This window comes from Tupaia chinensis, unplaced genomic scaffold (genome assembly GCF_000334495.1).
Source record: "Tupaia chinensis unplaced genomic scaffold, TupChi_1.0 Scaffold000466_1, whole genome shotgun sequence".
Lineage (NCBI taxonomy): Eukaryota > Metazoa > Chordata > Mammalia > Scandentia > Tupaiidae > Tupaia > Tupaia belangeri.
The window spans coordinates 2,320,656-2,336,907 of NW_006159975.1; the positions used below are offsets into that span (position 1 = coordinate 2,320,656).

Below are 16,252 nucleotides of genomic sequence, written 5' to 3' on the forward strand. Positions count from 1 at the left end.
GTAGAAAAAAAAAGGGACTCTAAAAATAAAGATCTTGATTATAATTACATATTTATGTTTTATGTCATTAAACAAAAGCAGAAAGTCTGCAAAAGCATATTTTAGGCAAGCATAAATAAAACATAAAAATGCCATTTAGTCATCTTCGTGAGCGTGGGCTTGCTAACCACAGCACCATGGTGTGAGGACATCCACATCTTCATGTCTAGTTAAGGTGTTTGCTTAGGGGATGATTAAACTGCTTGAGTAGGTCTTGTGAAGAATGAGCAATACTTGATGGAAAGGAAAAAATCAAGTAGGTCTGCATTTACAAATAAGACCTGTCTATGTTTCGATGATAAAAATGAAATAGATGCATAGAATTTTGATACTAAAAGAATGTCTTTATAATCTTATTTTATTTCAAGTTCTTTTATACATTCAATCACGTCATTTAGTTTGTAAAGTGAATATTCCCACATGTTTACATTTCTCCTCAGTCCAGTTGATAATACTGTAAAGTTATCATCAACAGATAATACCCCATTTCTTTGTCCCAGTAATGCTTTAAAACGGGGTCCAGCTTTGTTTCTTTCAGCTTTGTTTCTGTCAGGTGTTCTTCCTCTAGGACAGAGCTTTACTTTCTTTACTTACCATTACTTTCTAAAAACCCTCAGCAAGGCACTTCTATATCATTGACTTTAATTGATTCCATTGTTTAATCTAAACCATCACTGAGATATGGTGATTTATGTTTAGTTAAGTCATTTCCTGTGTGGAAGAAGGTACAATCACTCTTAGGCTTTCAACCTGCATGAAGCCTATTAGGAAGAAAATGAAAATATCAGCATCAGATTACATTTATTTTCTTTTTTAAATAATTATTTATTTATTTAATTCTATTTGTTATTATTTTTAATTTGACCAGAGAGAGACAGAGAGAGAGAGAGAGAGAGAGAGAAAGAGAAAGGGAGAAAGCAAGCCACCACCAGGTCTGGGACTCAAACCTTGGTCTGCCATGTGGGAATTCACTGTCTTTAATCACCACGCCACCGCCAGCCCCCAGGTAACTTTTTTTTTTTTTTAAAGTTTAATGTAATTACAAGGGATATATATTGATTCCTTGTAGTGATGTATCTGGGTAGACAAATTGGTCAAGGCAGGTAAATAAGGTGACCTTCAAGGTGACTCAGAATAGTTCATTTCCCATGTAAAAAGTTGTAAAGCAAATAAAAGAAGAGGAAAAGGTGAATTCTGGGTGATAGGTTCCTGTCTATTTATTTCTGTATTTTCCAATATTGTTAACCCCTTTCCTCCCAAACCAAAGTAATAAAAAGAAATAAAAAAGACCTGTGGCTAAATCTTGTCTTTGCCTAGAAGCACTACTATGTTTAGAATCCTTCCTGCTCTTTACATTTGAGATATTTGCATTTTTGAGAAAAAGCAATTTTTTTTTTTTCAGTTTTACTATAGGGTGTATGCACTTGCCAGAGAGAGACAGAGACAGAGAAAGTGAGAAATTATCCTCCAGGGAGGTTGGCCATACTTCAATCCCTTCTCCTACAGTCTCCACTAAGGATTTTTTGGCACACAGGCACACACACCTGGCATGATTTTCAAACCACCCATCCAGAGTTTAAATTTAAGAGTCAGCCATGTGAGATCCAGCATGTTAACCTTGTCGACAGAAAAAATAACCAACTGTAAAATTAATAATTAATAATTAATACAGTTTATTTCCAAGCCAACTGTGAGTGACCTAGGCCTGGAGAAGAGGCATACATGCCTTTTTTCGGGGTGATCATGTACAGAGGTTCCTTTTATTTGTTTTTGAGATTGACAGACAACATTTAGTGAAAAGATTTTCCATTGGTCTGGCCCAAAAAGGCAGGACATGTAGAAGTGGAAATGTGTGTGGGGGGGGGACTTGTAGGTTATAGGTGGCTTCCACAATTCTTAGGTTTGTGATTGGAAGGGAAGATCTGTGTCTTAGTTAAAGAAAGACTTAATCTACATCTCAAGGAAAAGGGAAGTTCTGCCTCTTGGGAAGAGATAAGCAAAAGAATATACTGTAATTGGTTGAAATATACATCTCAAAGATACTATGCCAGGGATAGGAGATAGGAAGAATCCTGATAATAGAAAATACATGGTCTGTTAATGTTTGTGGGCATGACTTCCCCAGTCCCCTTTTGAAAAGATTTTGGAAAAATAGGAAAAGTAGTGTGCATGTGTGCACATGTGTGTATCTGTGAGATACCTATATAAGATTTGTTTAGAAGCAGGTACTATGTCTGTATTTTTTGTCCCTAAACAACTGCACATAGCAAGTGCTTAGTAAATGTCATGTTTTCATTCATTTCATCATATTTATATATTGAAGTGGTCATCAGTGATTGAAAGATGTAACAGTCTATTCTATAGAAATGCCTTTGTAAGCTTCAAATGGAAGCTTATTGATTCTGTAGTGTACTAGATATTTAGTACCCCAAACCAAATAAAACAAATGTAAAGTAGGTAGGTATTCCAGATACAGGAAAAAGTTAATTATCCCAAATGCCATGGTAAGTGAAAAGCAAACTATTTCTTTTTTGGAACTAGAAACCAGATTGTCTGATTCAAAAAGCTTATGTTTACTATATTATAGCTCCAAAGTAATGGATTGTACCTGTATATATTTCTTCAGAACATAGAAAACTGTTTATGTAACTAAATCTGCTATTTTCATTAGTATTGTGAGGCCAAATTATTATCTTGATAATTTTAATATGTTAAGAACCTTTTTAATGAAGAGAAGGAACTCAGAGTGATAATTAAATGGTCAACCAAGATATAATACAATAATTTACTAATCTTAACTGGATGTTAGATATTTGATCATTAATCATATAACATGGACATTTTGCTTGGATTAGTCTGTTGTGGGTATCTGTTACCCCTTTCTGAAGAAAAAAAAAAAAAGATTGAGGTAATGTGAGCCAACAAAATTGTTTGGAATTTAGTGACCATTATTTGAATGGTGTCTGTAAATCAATTCTTGATATTTAAACATGAATAGTAACATTACTGGATTGTACCTGAACTTGTCATATGACCCCTGATGGTTTCCTTTAAAAGGCATCAAAATAAAATTACTTCTAACTAAATATTTCAGGAAAGTTTTATCTTTCATCTGCAATTAATTCACAGTCTATAAGGTAAAATATTTAGAGGTTCAAAAAATAGTCTAAGAGAAAATATATTTAGTTATTATTGATTAGAATGATAGAACTGTATCTTTATAAAGTGTACTGCATGTATTAGTTTTTCATATTACTTGACATAATGCAGTGCTAGTAGAAGTGATAAAGCTATGACAAAAAGTGAAGGTTAAGAATGAATAGGCTTCAAGGGAGCTGATATTTCTCTGATCTGATAAAACCTCTTCCTTTCACTTCTTTCTTTTTTTTTCTTCTTTTGCAGACCATATCAAAGGCTTTTTCACTGATTAGTAATCTCAGAAGCCTGCCAAAGGTGGCAGGAGAATGGGGATAAGAATCATCCTCAGAAAGGCTGTCCCATCTATTGTCCTCCTGAGCTTGAGTCAGGCAGGGTGCAGCAGTAGCAGATGGGAGGTTCAAAATTGGACATGTCCCCATTGCTGCAGTGTTGGAGGACCAGCTCTCTGAGGGTCTCAGCCCTGGAAATACTGACTCCCTCCTTGGAGCTGTCGATGGAAAAAAATATAACCAACTGCAAAATTAATAATAATTAATGCGGTTTATTTCCAAGCCAACCGTGTGACCTAGGCAGGAGAAGAGGCATACATGCGTTTTCTCGGGGTGATCATGTACAGAGGTTCCTTTTATTTGTTTTTGAGATTGACAGACAACATTTAGTGAAAAGATTTTCCATTGGTCTGGCCCAAAAAGGCAGGACATGTAGAAGTGGAAATGTGTGTGGGGGGGGGACTTGTAGGTTATAGGTGGCTTCCACAATTCTTAGGTTTGTGATTGGAAGGGAAGATCTGTGTCTTAGTTAAAGAAAGACTTAATCTACATCTCAAGGAAAAGGGAAGTTCTGCCTCTTGGGAAGAGATAAGCAAAAGAATATACTGTAATTGGTTGAAATATACATCTCAAAGATACTATGCCAGGGATAGGAGATAGGAAGAATCCTGATAATAGAAAATACATGGTCTGTTAATGTTTGTGGGCATGACTTCCCCAGTCCCCTTTTGAAAAGATTTTGGAAAAATAGGAAAAGTAGTGTGCATGTGTGCACATGTGTGTATCTGTGAGATACCTATATAAGATTTGTTTAGAAGCAGGTACTATGTCTGTATTTTTTGTCCCTAAACAACTGCACATAGCAAGTGCTTAGTAAATGTCATGTTTTCATTCATTTCATCATATTTATATATTGAAGTGGTCATCAGTGATTGAAAGATGTAACAGTCTATTCTATAGAAATGCCTTTGTAAGCTTCAAATGGAAGCTTATTGATTCTGTAGTGTACTAGATATTTAGTACCCCAAACCAAATAAAACAAATGTAAAGTAGGTAGGTATTCCAGATACAGGAAAAAGTTAATTATCCCAAATGCCATGGTAAGTGAAAAGCAAACTATTTCTTTTTTGGAACTAGAAACCAGATTGTCTGATTCAAAAAGCTTATGTTTACTATATTATAGCTCCAAAGTAATGGATTGTACCTGTATATATTTCTTCAGAACATAGAAAACTGTTTATGTAACTAAATCTGCTATTTTCATTAGTATTGTGAGGCCAAATTATTATCTTGATAATTTTAATATGTTAAGAACCTTTTTAATGAAGAGAAGGAACTCAGAGTGATAATTAAATGGTCAACCAAGATATAATACAATAATTTACTAATCTTAACTGGATGTTAGATATTTGATCATTAATCATATAACATGGACATTTTGCTTGGATTAGTCTGTTGTGGGTATCTGTTACCCCTTTCTGAAGAAAAAAAAAAAAAGATTGAGGTAATGTGAGCCAACAAAATTGTTTGGAATTTAGTGACCATTATTTGAATGGTGTCTGTAAATCAATTCTTGATATTTAAACATGAATAGTAACATTACTGGATTGTACCTGAACTTGTCATATGACCCCTGATGGTTTCCTTTAAAAGGCATCAAAATAAAATTACTTCTAACTAAATATTTCAGGAAAGTTTTATCTTTCATCTGCAATTAATTCACAGTCTATAAGGTAAAATATTTAGAGGTTCAAAAAATAGTCTAAGAGAAAATATATTTAGTTATTATTGATTAGAATGATAGAACTGTATCTTTATAAAGTGTACTGCATGTATTAGTTTTTCATATTACTTGACATAATGCAGTGCTAGTAGAAGTGATAAAGCTATGACAAAAAGTGAAGGTTAAGAATGAATAGGCTTCAAGGGAGCTGATATTTCTCTGATCTGATAAAACCTCTTCCTTTCACTTCTTTCTTTTTTTTTCTTCTTTTGCAGACCATATCAAAGGCTTTTTCACTGATTAGTAATCTCTCAGGACTTAAGGACCAGACTTTTTGAAAAAGTCAGATCCTAAACTATATGACATTTTTATTATTGATTTTGTTTTTCATCTTGAGCAATTTCTAAAAATTTGTTTGGGAATACCTCATCTAACCTGAAATTGACATTCATCAGTGTTATAGTTTTGGTATTAATATGTTTTCACGTATACTGTGGATGCCTAATGATTTACAATTTTGATGGGTTTTATGGGAGACTAAAGAATTGTCCTGTGGAATAAACATATGCTTTGGAATCAGAAAGCTTAGAGTCAAGTCTGTTTTATTAAAATTGTGAGTCCTTAAAATTTCTAAAATGTTTTTCTGTTTTAAATATGTAACCCAAGAGGTAGAGTGTATATATCAATATATCTATCACATTTTGTGTGTGTGTGTGTGTGTGTATATACACACACATTACATATCTAAAGGATTTTCCTACATTATTTGTGCTATCTCATTTCTAATAAAGCCATTGATTGAACCTGTTTGGTTTATCTTACTATGAGCAGATTTCAGCTTCTTAGTTTTCTCATAGGTATTCCTTTTTAAAACTTTTTTATTAATTTATTTTGCATTTATTCACTGAACATCATCACAGCATACATTTCAGAGTATATATATATATATGTATATGTATATATCCCCCCCGATTTCCCACCCTCTGCCATTTGCTGGGTTCTTTGTTTCTGCTTGGTGCTTAGTTTGGTTTTAATGTTATCTATTATATTGTAATGTGATATAAATTAAGTTAAATAAAAAAAAGATTTCCTTTTTCTAAAATATGTTATAATTACAGGAATATACTTAACATAGCCAATTATGGAAACAGAGATATGCTGCTAAGCAAATATTCACATTTTATTAGGTAGGGATTTTCAGTCTTAACACAATTCGCCTGTGGCATTTAATGGTAGACTGCTGGCTTAAAAAATAAAATGTCACTATACCAGAATAGAAGTTAATTAGAAGCTTGAAGTGTCTAGAAGACATGTCACATTTCTATAAGAAATGACCAGCTGATCTTTTGCCAAGAGCATTATCAGCAACTGTTCACCCTGTTTCTAAGAGATACAGATTAGATATCTAAGCATCTAAAATTCAGTATTATGCTGTCTCATAAAAGTTGCTAAACAAAGAAAAATATTCATTAATTTTTCCATATACAAAGAATGCAGCAATAGTACATTTTTATGATTATGAATTTCTTGATTACCAAGTTGAGAATATAAAATTCAGCAACTTTTGAGTTCCAAACCAACCTTCGAAACTGTGTCTTTTTTCGTATAGACATTTTATATCTTCTGGTTTCTAAATTTTTTTCAAAGTCTTGAAATACATGGTATTTACTTTATAAGGTTGGCGTTTAAAATGATACATACTAGAAATGAAGGTGATTTGAACTCTTTTCTCCCTAGAGGTGTTGTGAGATTACGTCTGTGATGATATCCAGGTTCTTGGTGTTTCAGATAAAAAATTGAATGAAACACGCAAAGTGTAAAGAAAAGGTAGTTTATTAAGTAAAGTATGAGGACCAGCAAATGGCATAATGGTTAGTTGCTGGACTCCCACATGTTTGACTGTGGTTCAAGTCCTGAACCCAGCAGCTTCAAACTCATATGAGGTATGTGTTTGCGTATCCCCAAAATCCTGAGAGGAGAATGGAGAAGAAGGGATTGCAGCATGGCCATCCCTCCTGGGAGTGGGAGGAGGTAGTGATTTCTTGCTCCTTGCTTTCTGTCTCTCCAGCGAGCCCATATGCCCTATAGCCAAAAATCTTTCAAAAAAAAAATATAAAAGTACATTCTTGAGAGGTAGGCGCAGACCTGAGCAGACAGAAAGACTGGCTCAAAAAGTCTCAGCAATTGCATTCTGTGATATTTATCATTTTTAACCTAGGTCATGGGATTGATCATTGGCTGGGCCCACTGATTGTTCTCATTTCATTGGCATTATTAATGATGTTGCATTTGCTATTTCAAATATGACTTCAAATATGATTCTTCTCATAGGCTTTACCAAATCTGATTTAATCAGCTAGCCATCCCCTAGTAATCTCCTTCTTACATTACCTTGGGCAGGGAATTTTCTGCCTTGGGTTTTTCTACCTAGCCACATCGGCAGATAGATGCTCCTGCCCCCTTACCAGCAATTCCAATGCTAGCTTTCTCCTGGCTCAGGAGAACTGTCTTATAGTTGGTACTCATTGTCATGCTGTTTCTCTGGCAATAGTTAAAACTCTGATGATTACCATCATTAGGGCTTATTAAATATGAATTATATCCATATCATAAGCTGTGTGAATCTGGGTCAGATCTGTGCAGTTGCACTTTCTCGTTCAATCCAGAGGTAGAAGCCATTTGGTAGTTACAGTTGGCTATCTTGAAAACCATCCATGACCCATGGGCAAACGTCTACCAATTTCTTTAGTTTGTTGGGGCTGCATCCTCCTACTGTGTTGTGAAGTAAATATCTTAATATTTCCCTCTAAGACATAAAGCCATTTTAGAATTGTAACTTTCTTAATCTAAAAATATTTTATTTATTTATATTTTATCTAGTAATCTGTTTAAATCCATAAAATTCTTAAACTTATTTTTTAATTTGCCAGAGGGTGTGTGTACTCACTAGAGAGAGGGAAGGAGAGAGAGAGGAAATGAGAAAGGACCTCCCTGAGGAAATGGTCATGCAGCAATGTCTTCCATTTCTCCCTCCTTTCAGGAAATTGGGCATACTCTCGCATGTCTCCAAACACTCTGGATCAGGGACTCACACTGCAGTCAGCCATGTGGGATCCAGCTGCCTTAGTCATTGCCATAGGCTGGCCCTAAAATTTATTTTTTGTTCCACATGTATAAAGGTTTGATTGTTCTTAGTGTGTCCTATAAAAATGGGAGAAGACTTAATAGTCTGAATTTTATCAATAATACATCTTTACATCTATTTTCTCACTCAGTCTTTTCTTTATCTTCCAATACTAAAGTTTTTCTGTAGAGAAATTGTTTCCATTTCCATTCCACTTGCCATTTTATTTACTTTTTCGCTGCATTTTCATTATATATACACTTTTTATCTTTTGGTTTTGCACTGTTTACTTTTCTGTTTTGGTAGAGATAGAGAATCTTGTTTTGGGAGACCACCAGTTGGCGTAATGGCTATGTCACTGGACTCCCATGTAGTCAACTTCAGTTCAAGTCCCGGACCCAGTGGCTTAAACTCACGCCAGGCGCATGTGCATGCGTGCCCAAGATCCTGAGAGGAGAATGGAGAAGGGATTGTGGTGTGACCATCCCCTGGGGCATTATTTCTCGCTTTCTGTCTCTGTCTCTCTCTGTCTTTCTGGTGAGCGCACGTGCCCTATAGCAAAAACATCTCCCAAAAAAAAAAAAAAAGAGAGAGAGAGAGACCCTTATTTTGGTTCCTTTCCACTTGTACAATTTCTGACATTTACTAGTCCCTCTTGTACCTCATTTCTGCTAATAGATAAAACCGTTGTCACTTAAATATACTATAGATAATTTTACTTGTAAATTCAGCTTAGAGATTCTTAAATTGAGGTCTCTGATTCAGCAATAACCTATGGTTATTGGTGATACCTATGTAATAGCTTTGAAAAATGAACAGAATATGATACTAAATTATAAGACTAGATTGTAGTACACTAGTATAAAAAAACTGATCTAAAAGGATATTCTTATTATCTAGTGTAGGTTAGATTTCACTGGGTAGAGTACACACTGAAGACTAGAGAAGATAGATATCTAGCCAGATTTCTTCTGGTCTTTTATAAATGAGTTTACTGTATGTATTTTATTGTATTTACTGTTGGGTTTGTCCTGTTTCTGCCACTGTCTTCTAGTTGTGTGGATTACATCACAGATAAATGTAACACTGAGCAACTGTCAGGGAGCTACAGGGAATAAGTGAGATTGTATTTCCTATTCTGAGTGGATAACCGACATACGTATTACCCACTGTGTGTCCTGTACTGCCCTAAGCACTTTATATATAGTAACTCATGTAATCCTTTCAACAACCCACGTGGCAGGCTACATTATTCACATGAGAAAATGGGAAAAGGGACTTAACTTTTCCCCAGCGCTGCCTAAGCTAGTAGGTAACAAGGGCTGGTATCAAACCCAGGTAGTCTACTTCCTGATTCTGCTCTTACTCAGTACATGTCACCTTCTCTTATAAAAGTTTGCTAAATGCAGAACGTAGGCACGAAATGGGGAAATACAAGCAGAAACAAAATCTAAAAACTTTTGGAGAGGGAAGAAAGTTTTTCTACAAAAAGTGATTAGCATACCGAAACTAGCCATGTTATTTCAACTGAACCTAATAGAGTAACATTAAATCCTTAAAGGAAAATAAGTTAGTATGAAACTCACTGATTACTTTAGCATATAAGTGTGAAAGTGAGAGGGAACCAACAGTTAGTGTAATGGCTATGTCGCTGGACTCCCACGTAGTCGACTGCGGTTCACGTCCCGGACCCGGTGGCTTAAAACTCCCGCCGGGCGCGTGTGTGTGCGTGCCCAAGATCCTGAGGGGAGAATGGCGGAGAAGGGATTGCTCCGTGACCAGCCCCCCTGGGGGGTGATTTCTCGCTTTCTGTCTCTATGTCTCTCTTTGTCTGTCTGGTGAGTGCACGTGCCCTATAGCGAAAACCTCTCCAAAAAAAAAAAAAAGGGAAAGGGAGGGACTAGCAGATGGCATAGTGGTTATTTTGCTAGACTCCACTTGAAGTCCTTGACCCTGTGGTTTCAAAATCACATGGTGTTTGTGTGTGTGTGGGGGGCCAAGATCCTAGGAGGAAAACAGATAGGGAGGGATTGCAGTGTGGCCATCCCTCCAGAGGGTGATTTCTTACTTTCCCTCTCACTGTCTCTCCCCTAACCCCAGCAAGTGCATGAGTGCACATGCCCTAAGGTAAAAATCCTCTTAAAAAAAAAAAGAGTAAACATGAAACAAAAGCATTTTCAGATTTGCAGATTCTGAGTTTACCCTCTTAGATCATCTCTGGAAGAACTAGTAAAAATGTATGTCAGCAAAGAAATGCTATTACATTTTTGTGGCTCTTGGTTAAAAACTAAACATGCAGATGCTGGACAGTGGCACAGCAATAAAATGTGTTGCTTTGAGAAGCCAAACCACTTGGGAAGGTTCTCGGTTTGCATCAGATCTCCTTGCATATGCCAGGCTGCTGTGTGCCACGATCCAGGGCTGACTGAAGCTGGAAGTGGATCAGAATGCTGAGACCTCAAATGGGAAGACTGTTGCTCACTCCCTCGCTGTCTCTCTAACCATCTGTCCATCTCTATCTCTGTTCATGTGTCTCTGTCCCTCTTACTCATAGAAGAAACAAACTTGAAAACACACACACATAAACTATACTATTAAGACATCTTTTATGGGGCCAGCACATGGTGTGGTTAAGCTGTTATACTCCCATATGGCTGATTGCAGTTTGAGTCCCGGACTTGGTGGTGTGAAAATCACATTGGGTGCGTTTGTATGTGTGTCCAAAATCCCAGGACGAGAATGGAGAGGGGATTGTAGCATGGCCATCTCCCTTGGCAGTTGATTTCTCATTTTCTCTCTCACTGTCTCAATTTCTCTTTCTCTCTCTCTCTGGTGAGCACATTCATCCTATGGCAAAAACCTTAAAAAATGTGTGTGTGTATATATTATATATATAAAATGTGACATATTTAGTAATCTCTTTCATTTTCTTCACACTCATAGATTATATTCTCTAAAGGTATTTACTAGAAGCAGGATCCTACCAAAATTAATATACTTTTTAGGCGCCAGTAGAAGGTATAGTGGTTATGTCGTTGGAGTTCCATATGACTGACTACAATTCAAGTCCTGGACCTCATGGCTTAAAAATCATGTCGGGTGCATGTGTGTGCATGCCCAAGATCCCAGGAGGAGAATGGAGGAGAAGGGATTGTGGCATAGCCATGCCCCCTGGGGGGGGAGTGATTTTTTTTTTTTTTTAACTTTCCCTCTCTGTCTCTATCACTCTCTCCAGTGAGCACATGCACCCTAAGGCAAAAACCTCTAAAAAAAATTTAATATACTTATTTGAACAATACTTTTTATAAAAACAAGTATTAGTGAAAGAAAGCAGTAGTAGAGGACACTACTACGGATGATGACGACGGTAGTAAGCTCAATAGTATTAAAGACTTGTATGTTATTTATATTGCTAAAGAATAAACATACTTACAACAACTTTATGAAATTAGATTACTAAATGATTCAGAATTTATGAATCTTAAATAAGGAGTCTCTTATGGTTTTTATATCCTCGTAATTGATTAGAAAACCCAAGCACTTTATATAACAACTGCATTTTCATGTCATTATTTAAATTCTAACAATATTTATTGTTTCTTTTTCAGCGTCTGGCTTTGGAGGCAGAGAAAGTACAAGCAGCCCACCAGTGGAGGGAAGACTTTGCAGTAAGCACCCTTTTTACCTATTTGATTTAAATGGATTTACTTTCATTTCAGATAATTACAACCATATTAAATATTTCTAGTAATGATGTCTTATGTGATTAGGGACCAAAAACACTTTGTTGCTTAAAAATATAGTTGCTCTTGTGTACCCAGAGCCAATTAAGTTAGTCATAATACTCATTTTCCATAACAAATAAATGAATAAATAAAAAGTCCCTTGAAATGTTCTCCTCTCCTACTTAGAAAGCCTTATAAAATACATTTAAAAGTCATTAAATTATAATATCTGAATAATATTTGCAGATATTTTGAATATGATAATTGAAAAACAAGTGCACCTAACTATTTTTAGTTTATAAAAAAGAGTTTGTATAATGTGATCACCTCAATGGTGGGCAATGGGATTAAAGTGAAAATGAACGTATTCAATCTTCCGACATTTGATATGCTTCAACTTTAGCTAGAAGTAATCATTCTTGTACTTTGGCCCACTTTTTAGAAATGCTGGGTGACATTAGCTTTTTCATTTAAAAAAAAAAATTTTGTTCCCTAAGTGTCACTGGTTTAAAATAAACAGTAGAAATTGCCTTTGTGATGAAATTTGTTTGTCATCTACCTAACTACCCCCTTCCAGCTGAGGGGTGTGGTAAAGAAGTGTGTCCTTAATAGCTAAAATAATTCTGTATATATTTGAATTATCCTATTTCTAGTGGAAATATCTTTAGTTTCTAGTCACAGAAAAGTTCCAGACAACTCATTTTGGCCATGTACCCTCCTCTCTCCCCTACTGAACATAGGATTATAATGTGAGCGGCCATTTGGTTTCCTTGTGCAATGTTTTGTGAAACAAATGTCTCAGATATAAAGTATAAAAAACTTGGGCTTGAATAGAACACTGAACTTAGGTTTAGGAATTTGTCCTTTTGGTTGTGTTTGTATGATTATGTTATGTTTCAAAGGCTATATGCTAAGGGATATTTTACTCACTACGATAAGAGGTTTTCATGCTTGACACTTTTGATTTTATTTATTTTTATGATCTTTTCCACTCATTTATGTTTCCTTTATAGCCTACCAAAAGAACTGAATTTGACTACTATCAGTTTGTTTGATTCTTTCATTAAATTCTTGCCCGAGTTTTTGGGGTTATGTAGATACCGGTTTTGTCTAAAATTATTTGTTATAGATAGATTATCTATTGTAGATAGATTAATGATCAATTTATCATGTATATAATGTATCTATCTACCTCTATATTTGTAGATATATCTATATATACATCATATATAGATCAGTGTTTAAGTTCAAAACATAGGCTCTTTGAGTAGTGTAGATTAATTATAAGCACATTCAAAGTAAAGTAAATTAATTTTCCCCCTAAAATGGACAAGACACAGTGAAAATAATATTAAGTAAAAATTACCCTTCTCCTTTAAACTTTAACTTAGTGGTGGCCCAGTAAAAGCAATATGTAGTCATAATAAATGTAAAGCTGAAAGATGTATTCTGATTAGCATTGGTACAGTACAGTTATTGTTGTCTTAGTTTTAATAGTAATCCAGAGAACTCAAAAGATCAGTAAGATCACATAAAATCATAGGTATAGAGGTTATGGTAACTTTATCCCACAGAGCCAAGTGTGCAGTTCAAGTCCTGGACCCAGTGGCTACAAAAATCACACCAAGTTAAGGTCAGTAGGTAGTGTGGTGGTTAAGGAGCTAGACTTTCACATGGCTGACTGCAGGTTGAGCCTTGAACCCAGCAGGTTGAAAATCATGCTGGGCACATATGTGTGAATGGAGAAGGGATTGTGGAGTGACCTTTCCCCTGGGGGTTGATTTCTCACTGTCCCTCTCTTTATCTCTTTCTGTCTCTCTCCAGAGAGCACACAGGCCTTATGGCAAAATTCTTAAAAAAAAAAAAAAAAAAAAAAAAAGTCACACCAGGCACTTGTGCATGTGGCCCAGACCCCAGAAGGGGAATGGAGAAGAAAGAGAAGGGATGGCAGCATGGCCATACCCCTTGAAGGTGATTTCTCACTTTCCCTCTCACTGTCTCTCGCTGGTGAGCACATGCGCCCTATGATAAAAACCTTAAAACAAACAAAGAAACAAATAAAACATTAAATTACTGTTAATATTTTGGCAAAGATTTTTTTTTCTTCCTTATAGAAGTTATGAGTGATTGTGACTTAAAACGCAAAAACAGTCAATGCATGTTAGGTAGTTCCATATTTTATTGAATCCAAACCATCACCCATTCTAAGGCACTCTGTCATTTTGTTTCATTTATTTCTAAAAAGAATAAAGCCAAGTAAGTTATGATCCCCCAAAGTTTTTAAGCTGCATTCTTACTTGCATTTGTAAGACTTGAAAGTATGAAGTAATTTACCTCAGAATGCGGCCCCTTAGATCTACGCTCTTGGCGCCTATATTCAGGGAGCAGGACTGCCTGCAAAACTCACATGGGGGAAGAAATCAGCTCCACAATGACACAAAAGCCATTAGTAAATCACGTATGTTTAAATAGTAAGTAAATTGCATACCCAGAAAGTGTCAGGAGTTCTTATCAGAGAGTTGTCACCATGTGTGAGAATTTCTTAACGAATTTTGTTTGTACTTTCCCCCTAGATTATCTCACAGTTTGTTTAGGACCTATAAATCTACTGATGGACATCAAAAGACACTGTTACAGGGAAAGCAGGTCAGGCTACTTTAGAGCCCTGTCAACTCATTTCCTGTGTGCCCATCTTGAGGGACTGTGAATGATGCTCACAGGGCACATATCTGTCACGGTTTACACACAGAGAATTGATATTTCCCATATCTTCTTCTCAGCCTCACATAAAATCTTGACTATAGCCCTTCCCTTTGAAAGGCCATGGGGCAACAGAACCAGGAGACTGTGGTGATTTTATGCTTGGAAAATAGAACCTGAATGAAGGTTACCTAATCTTCACATTCAGATAAGTAAAACATACAAAACTATGACTCCCGACCCCTTTTTGTTTTTCCTGACAAACAAGGTGGTGCTTTAGTCCAGAGATATACCAAGGCTAAATAAATCCTTCAAGACTAGAATACAATTGAAATTCGTGGTTGGGAATTAGGCATCAACATTATGTTTCTTCTTACTTTATGAGAGAACACAACACAACTACAGATTTTATCAGTGTTTTAAACAAACAGTTCAAAATGTTTATTTGGAAAGTAAAGGCTACCATCTTCCAGAAGGTCCTCCTTTTAAAACTTCAAAATCCTTTTATCTTTTAAGGTATTAAACTATTTGCATCAGTGCAATAGTTCTTTAATGCCATCCTTTAATAATTTAGCACTAGGATGATTTAGAAGTCAGAAATAATTTCCTAAAAGGTACATTAACATTTCAAAAAGAAATATAATATTCTGCTTCTTCCCTCTAGTATAAGTAGGCAAGTTTCATTAATATTACTTAGGCAAAATGCTGATTAGCATTCCGTACTCTGTAATGTAGGGAAATCTCATGAACAACAAGAACAAAAGCCAAAGCACTAATATTCTGGCAACAACAAAGGGCGCGTGTAATTCACACTCTCCCTGAGCTCCGTTCAGTCCCCAAGTGAGTATCCAATTGAGGGAACAAAGGGAGTACACTCTAAGTGGATTAAGATTTATGCGGTCACGCATTTACAAGTTCAAACCAATATTTGTAAATAAGCTATGTCTACCAGCTGCCTTTCAGGTCTCCATGCAACTCCTGGGTGCTAAAGGTGACATTTCGTGTCACTTATGATGGACAAATTATTTTATTAAGAGCAGGTGGGGGGAGGGGAAAGAAAGAAGCTTAGAAAACTAATTGTTCTGCATGAAATAATTGCTGTTATTCTTACCAAACAGATCCTTTCCAATTGCATTTGAAAGCTCATTTGATTGCATTGCAATGGTTGGTTAACTAAAGCAATTTTGTTTCCAACTAAGCCTGCAATATTAATTGTACTTACACATGTATAAACATAAGGGATGCCTAATTTGTATTTTAATAAGTAGGATCTTTATGTATGGTTTATTAGCACCAGCTTGTTACTGTGCATGCTGAATTCAGCTGTCTAGAAATTGGCTAGTAAATAAAACATTTGAAGAGTCCCTTTTAGCTTCTGCTTCACAGAGAAAGTAAATTAGAGAGTAAAAAAATTTTTTTTCTAATCAAGTGGAATGTTATTGAGTGTCAATCAGGCTAATGTAGTTCTTCAATGTAGCTTTAGTTTTATAAGTCACTTTGTCAAAACACATTT

At 35.7% G+C, this 16,252-nt stretch overlaps 1 protein-coding gene across 2 annotated transcripts in view; it reads left to right on the forward strand.

Moving 5' to 3' along the window:
- CACNA2D1 (calcium voltage-gated channel auxiliary subunit alpha2delta 1) overlaps positions 1–16,252 on the forward strand; it is a 567,237-nt gene that overhangs the window by 295,554 nt on the left and 255,431 nt on the right. For both annotated transcript variants that reach the window (XM_006155764.3, XM_006155766.3), the window contains exon 4: positions 11,923–11,982. In XM_006155764.3, the coding sequence (XP_006155826.1) occupies positions 11,923–11,982 (60 nt within the window). The remainder of the gene's footprint in view (positions 1–11,922; positions 11,983–16,252) is intronic.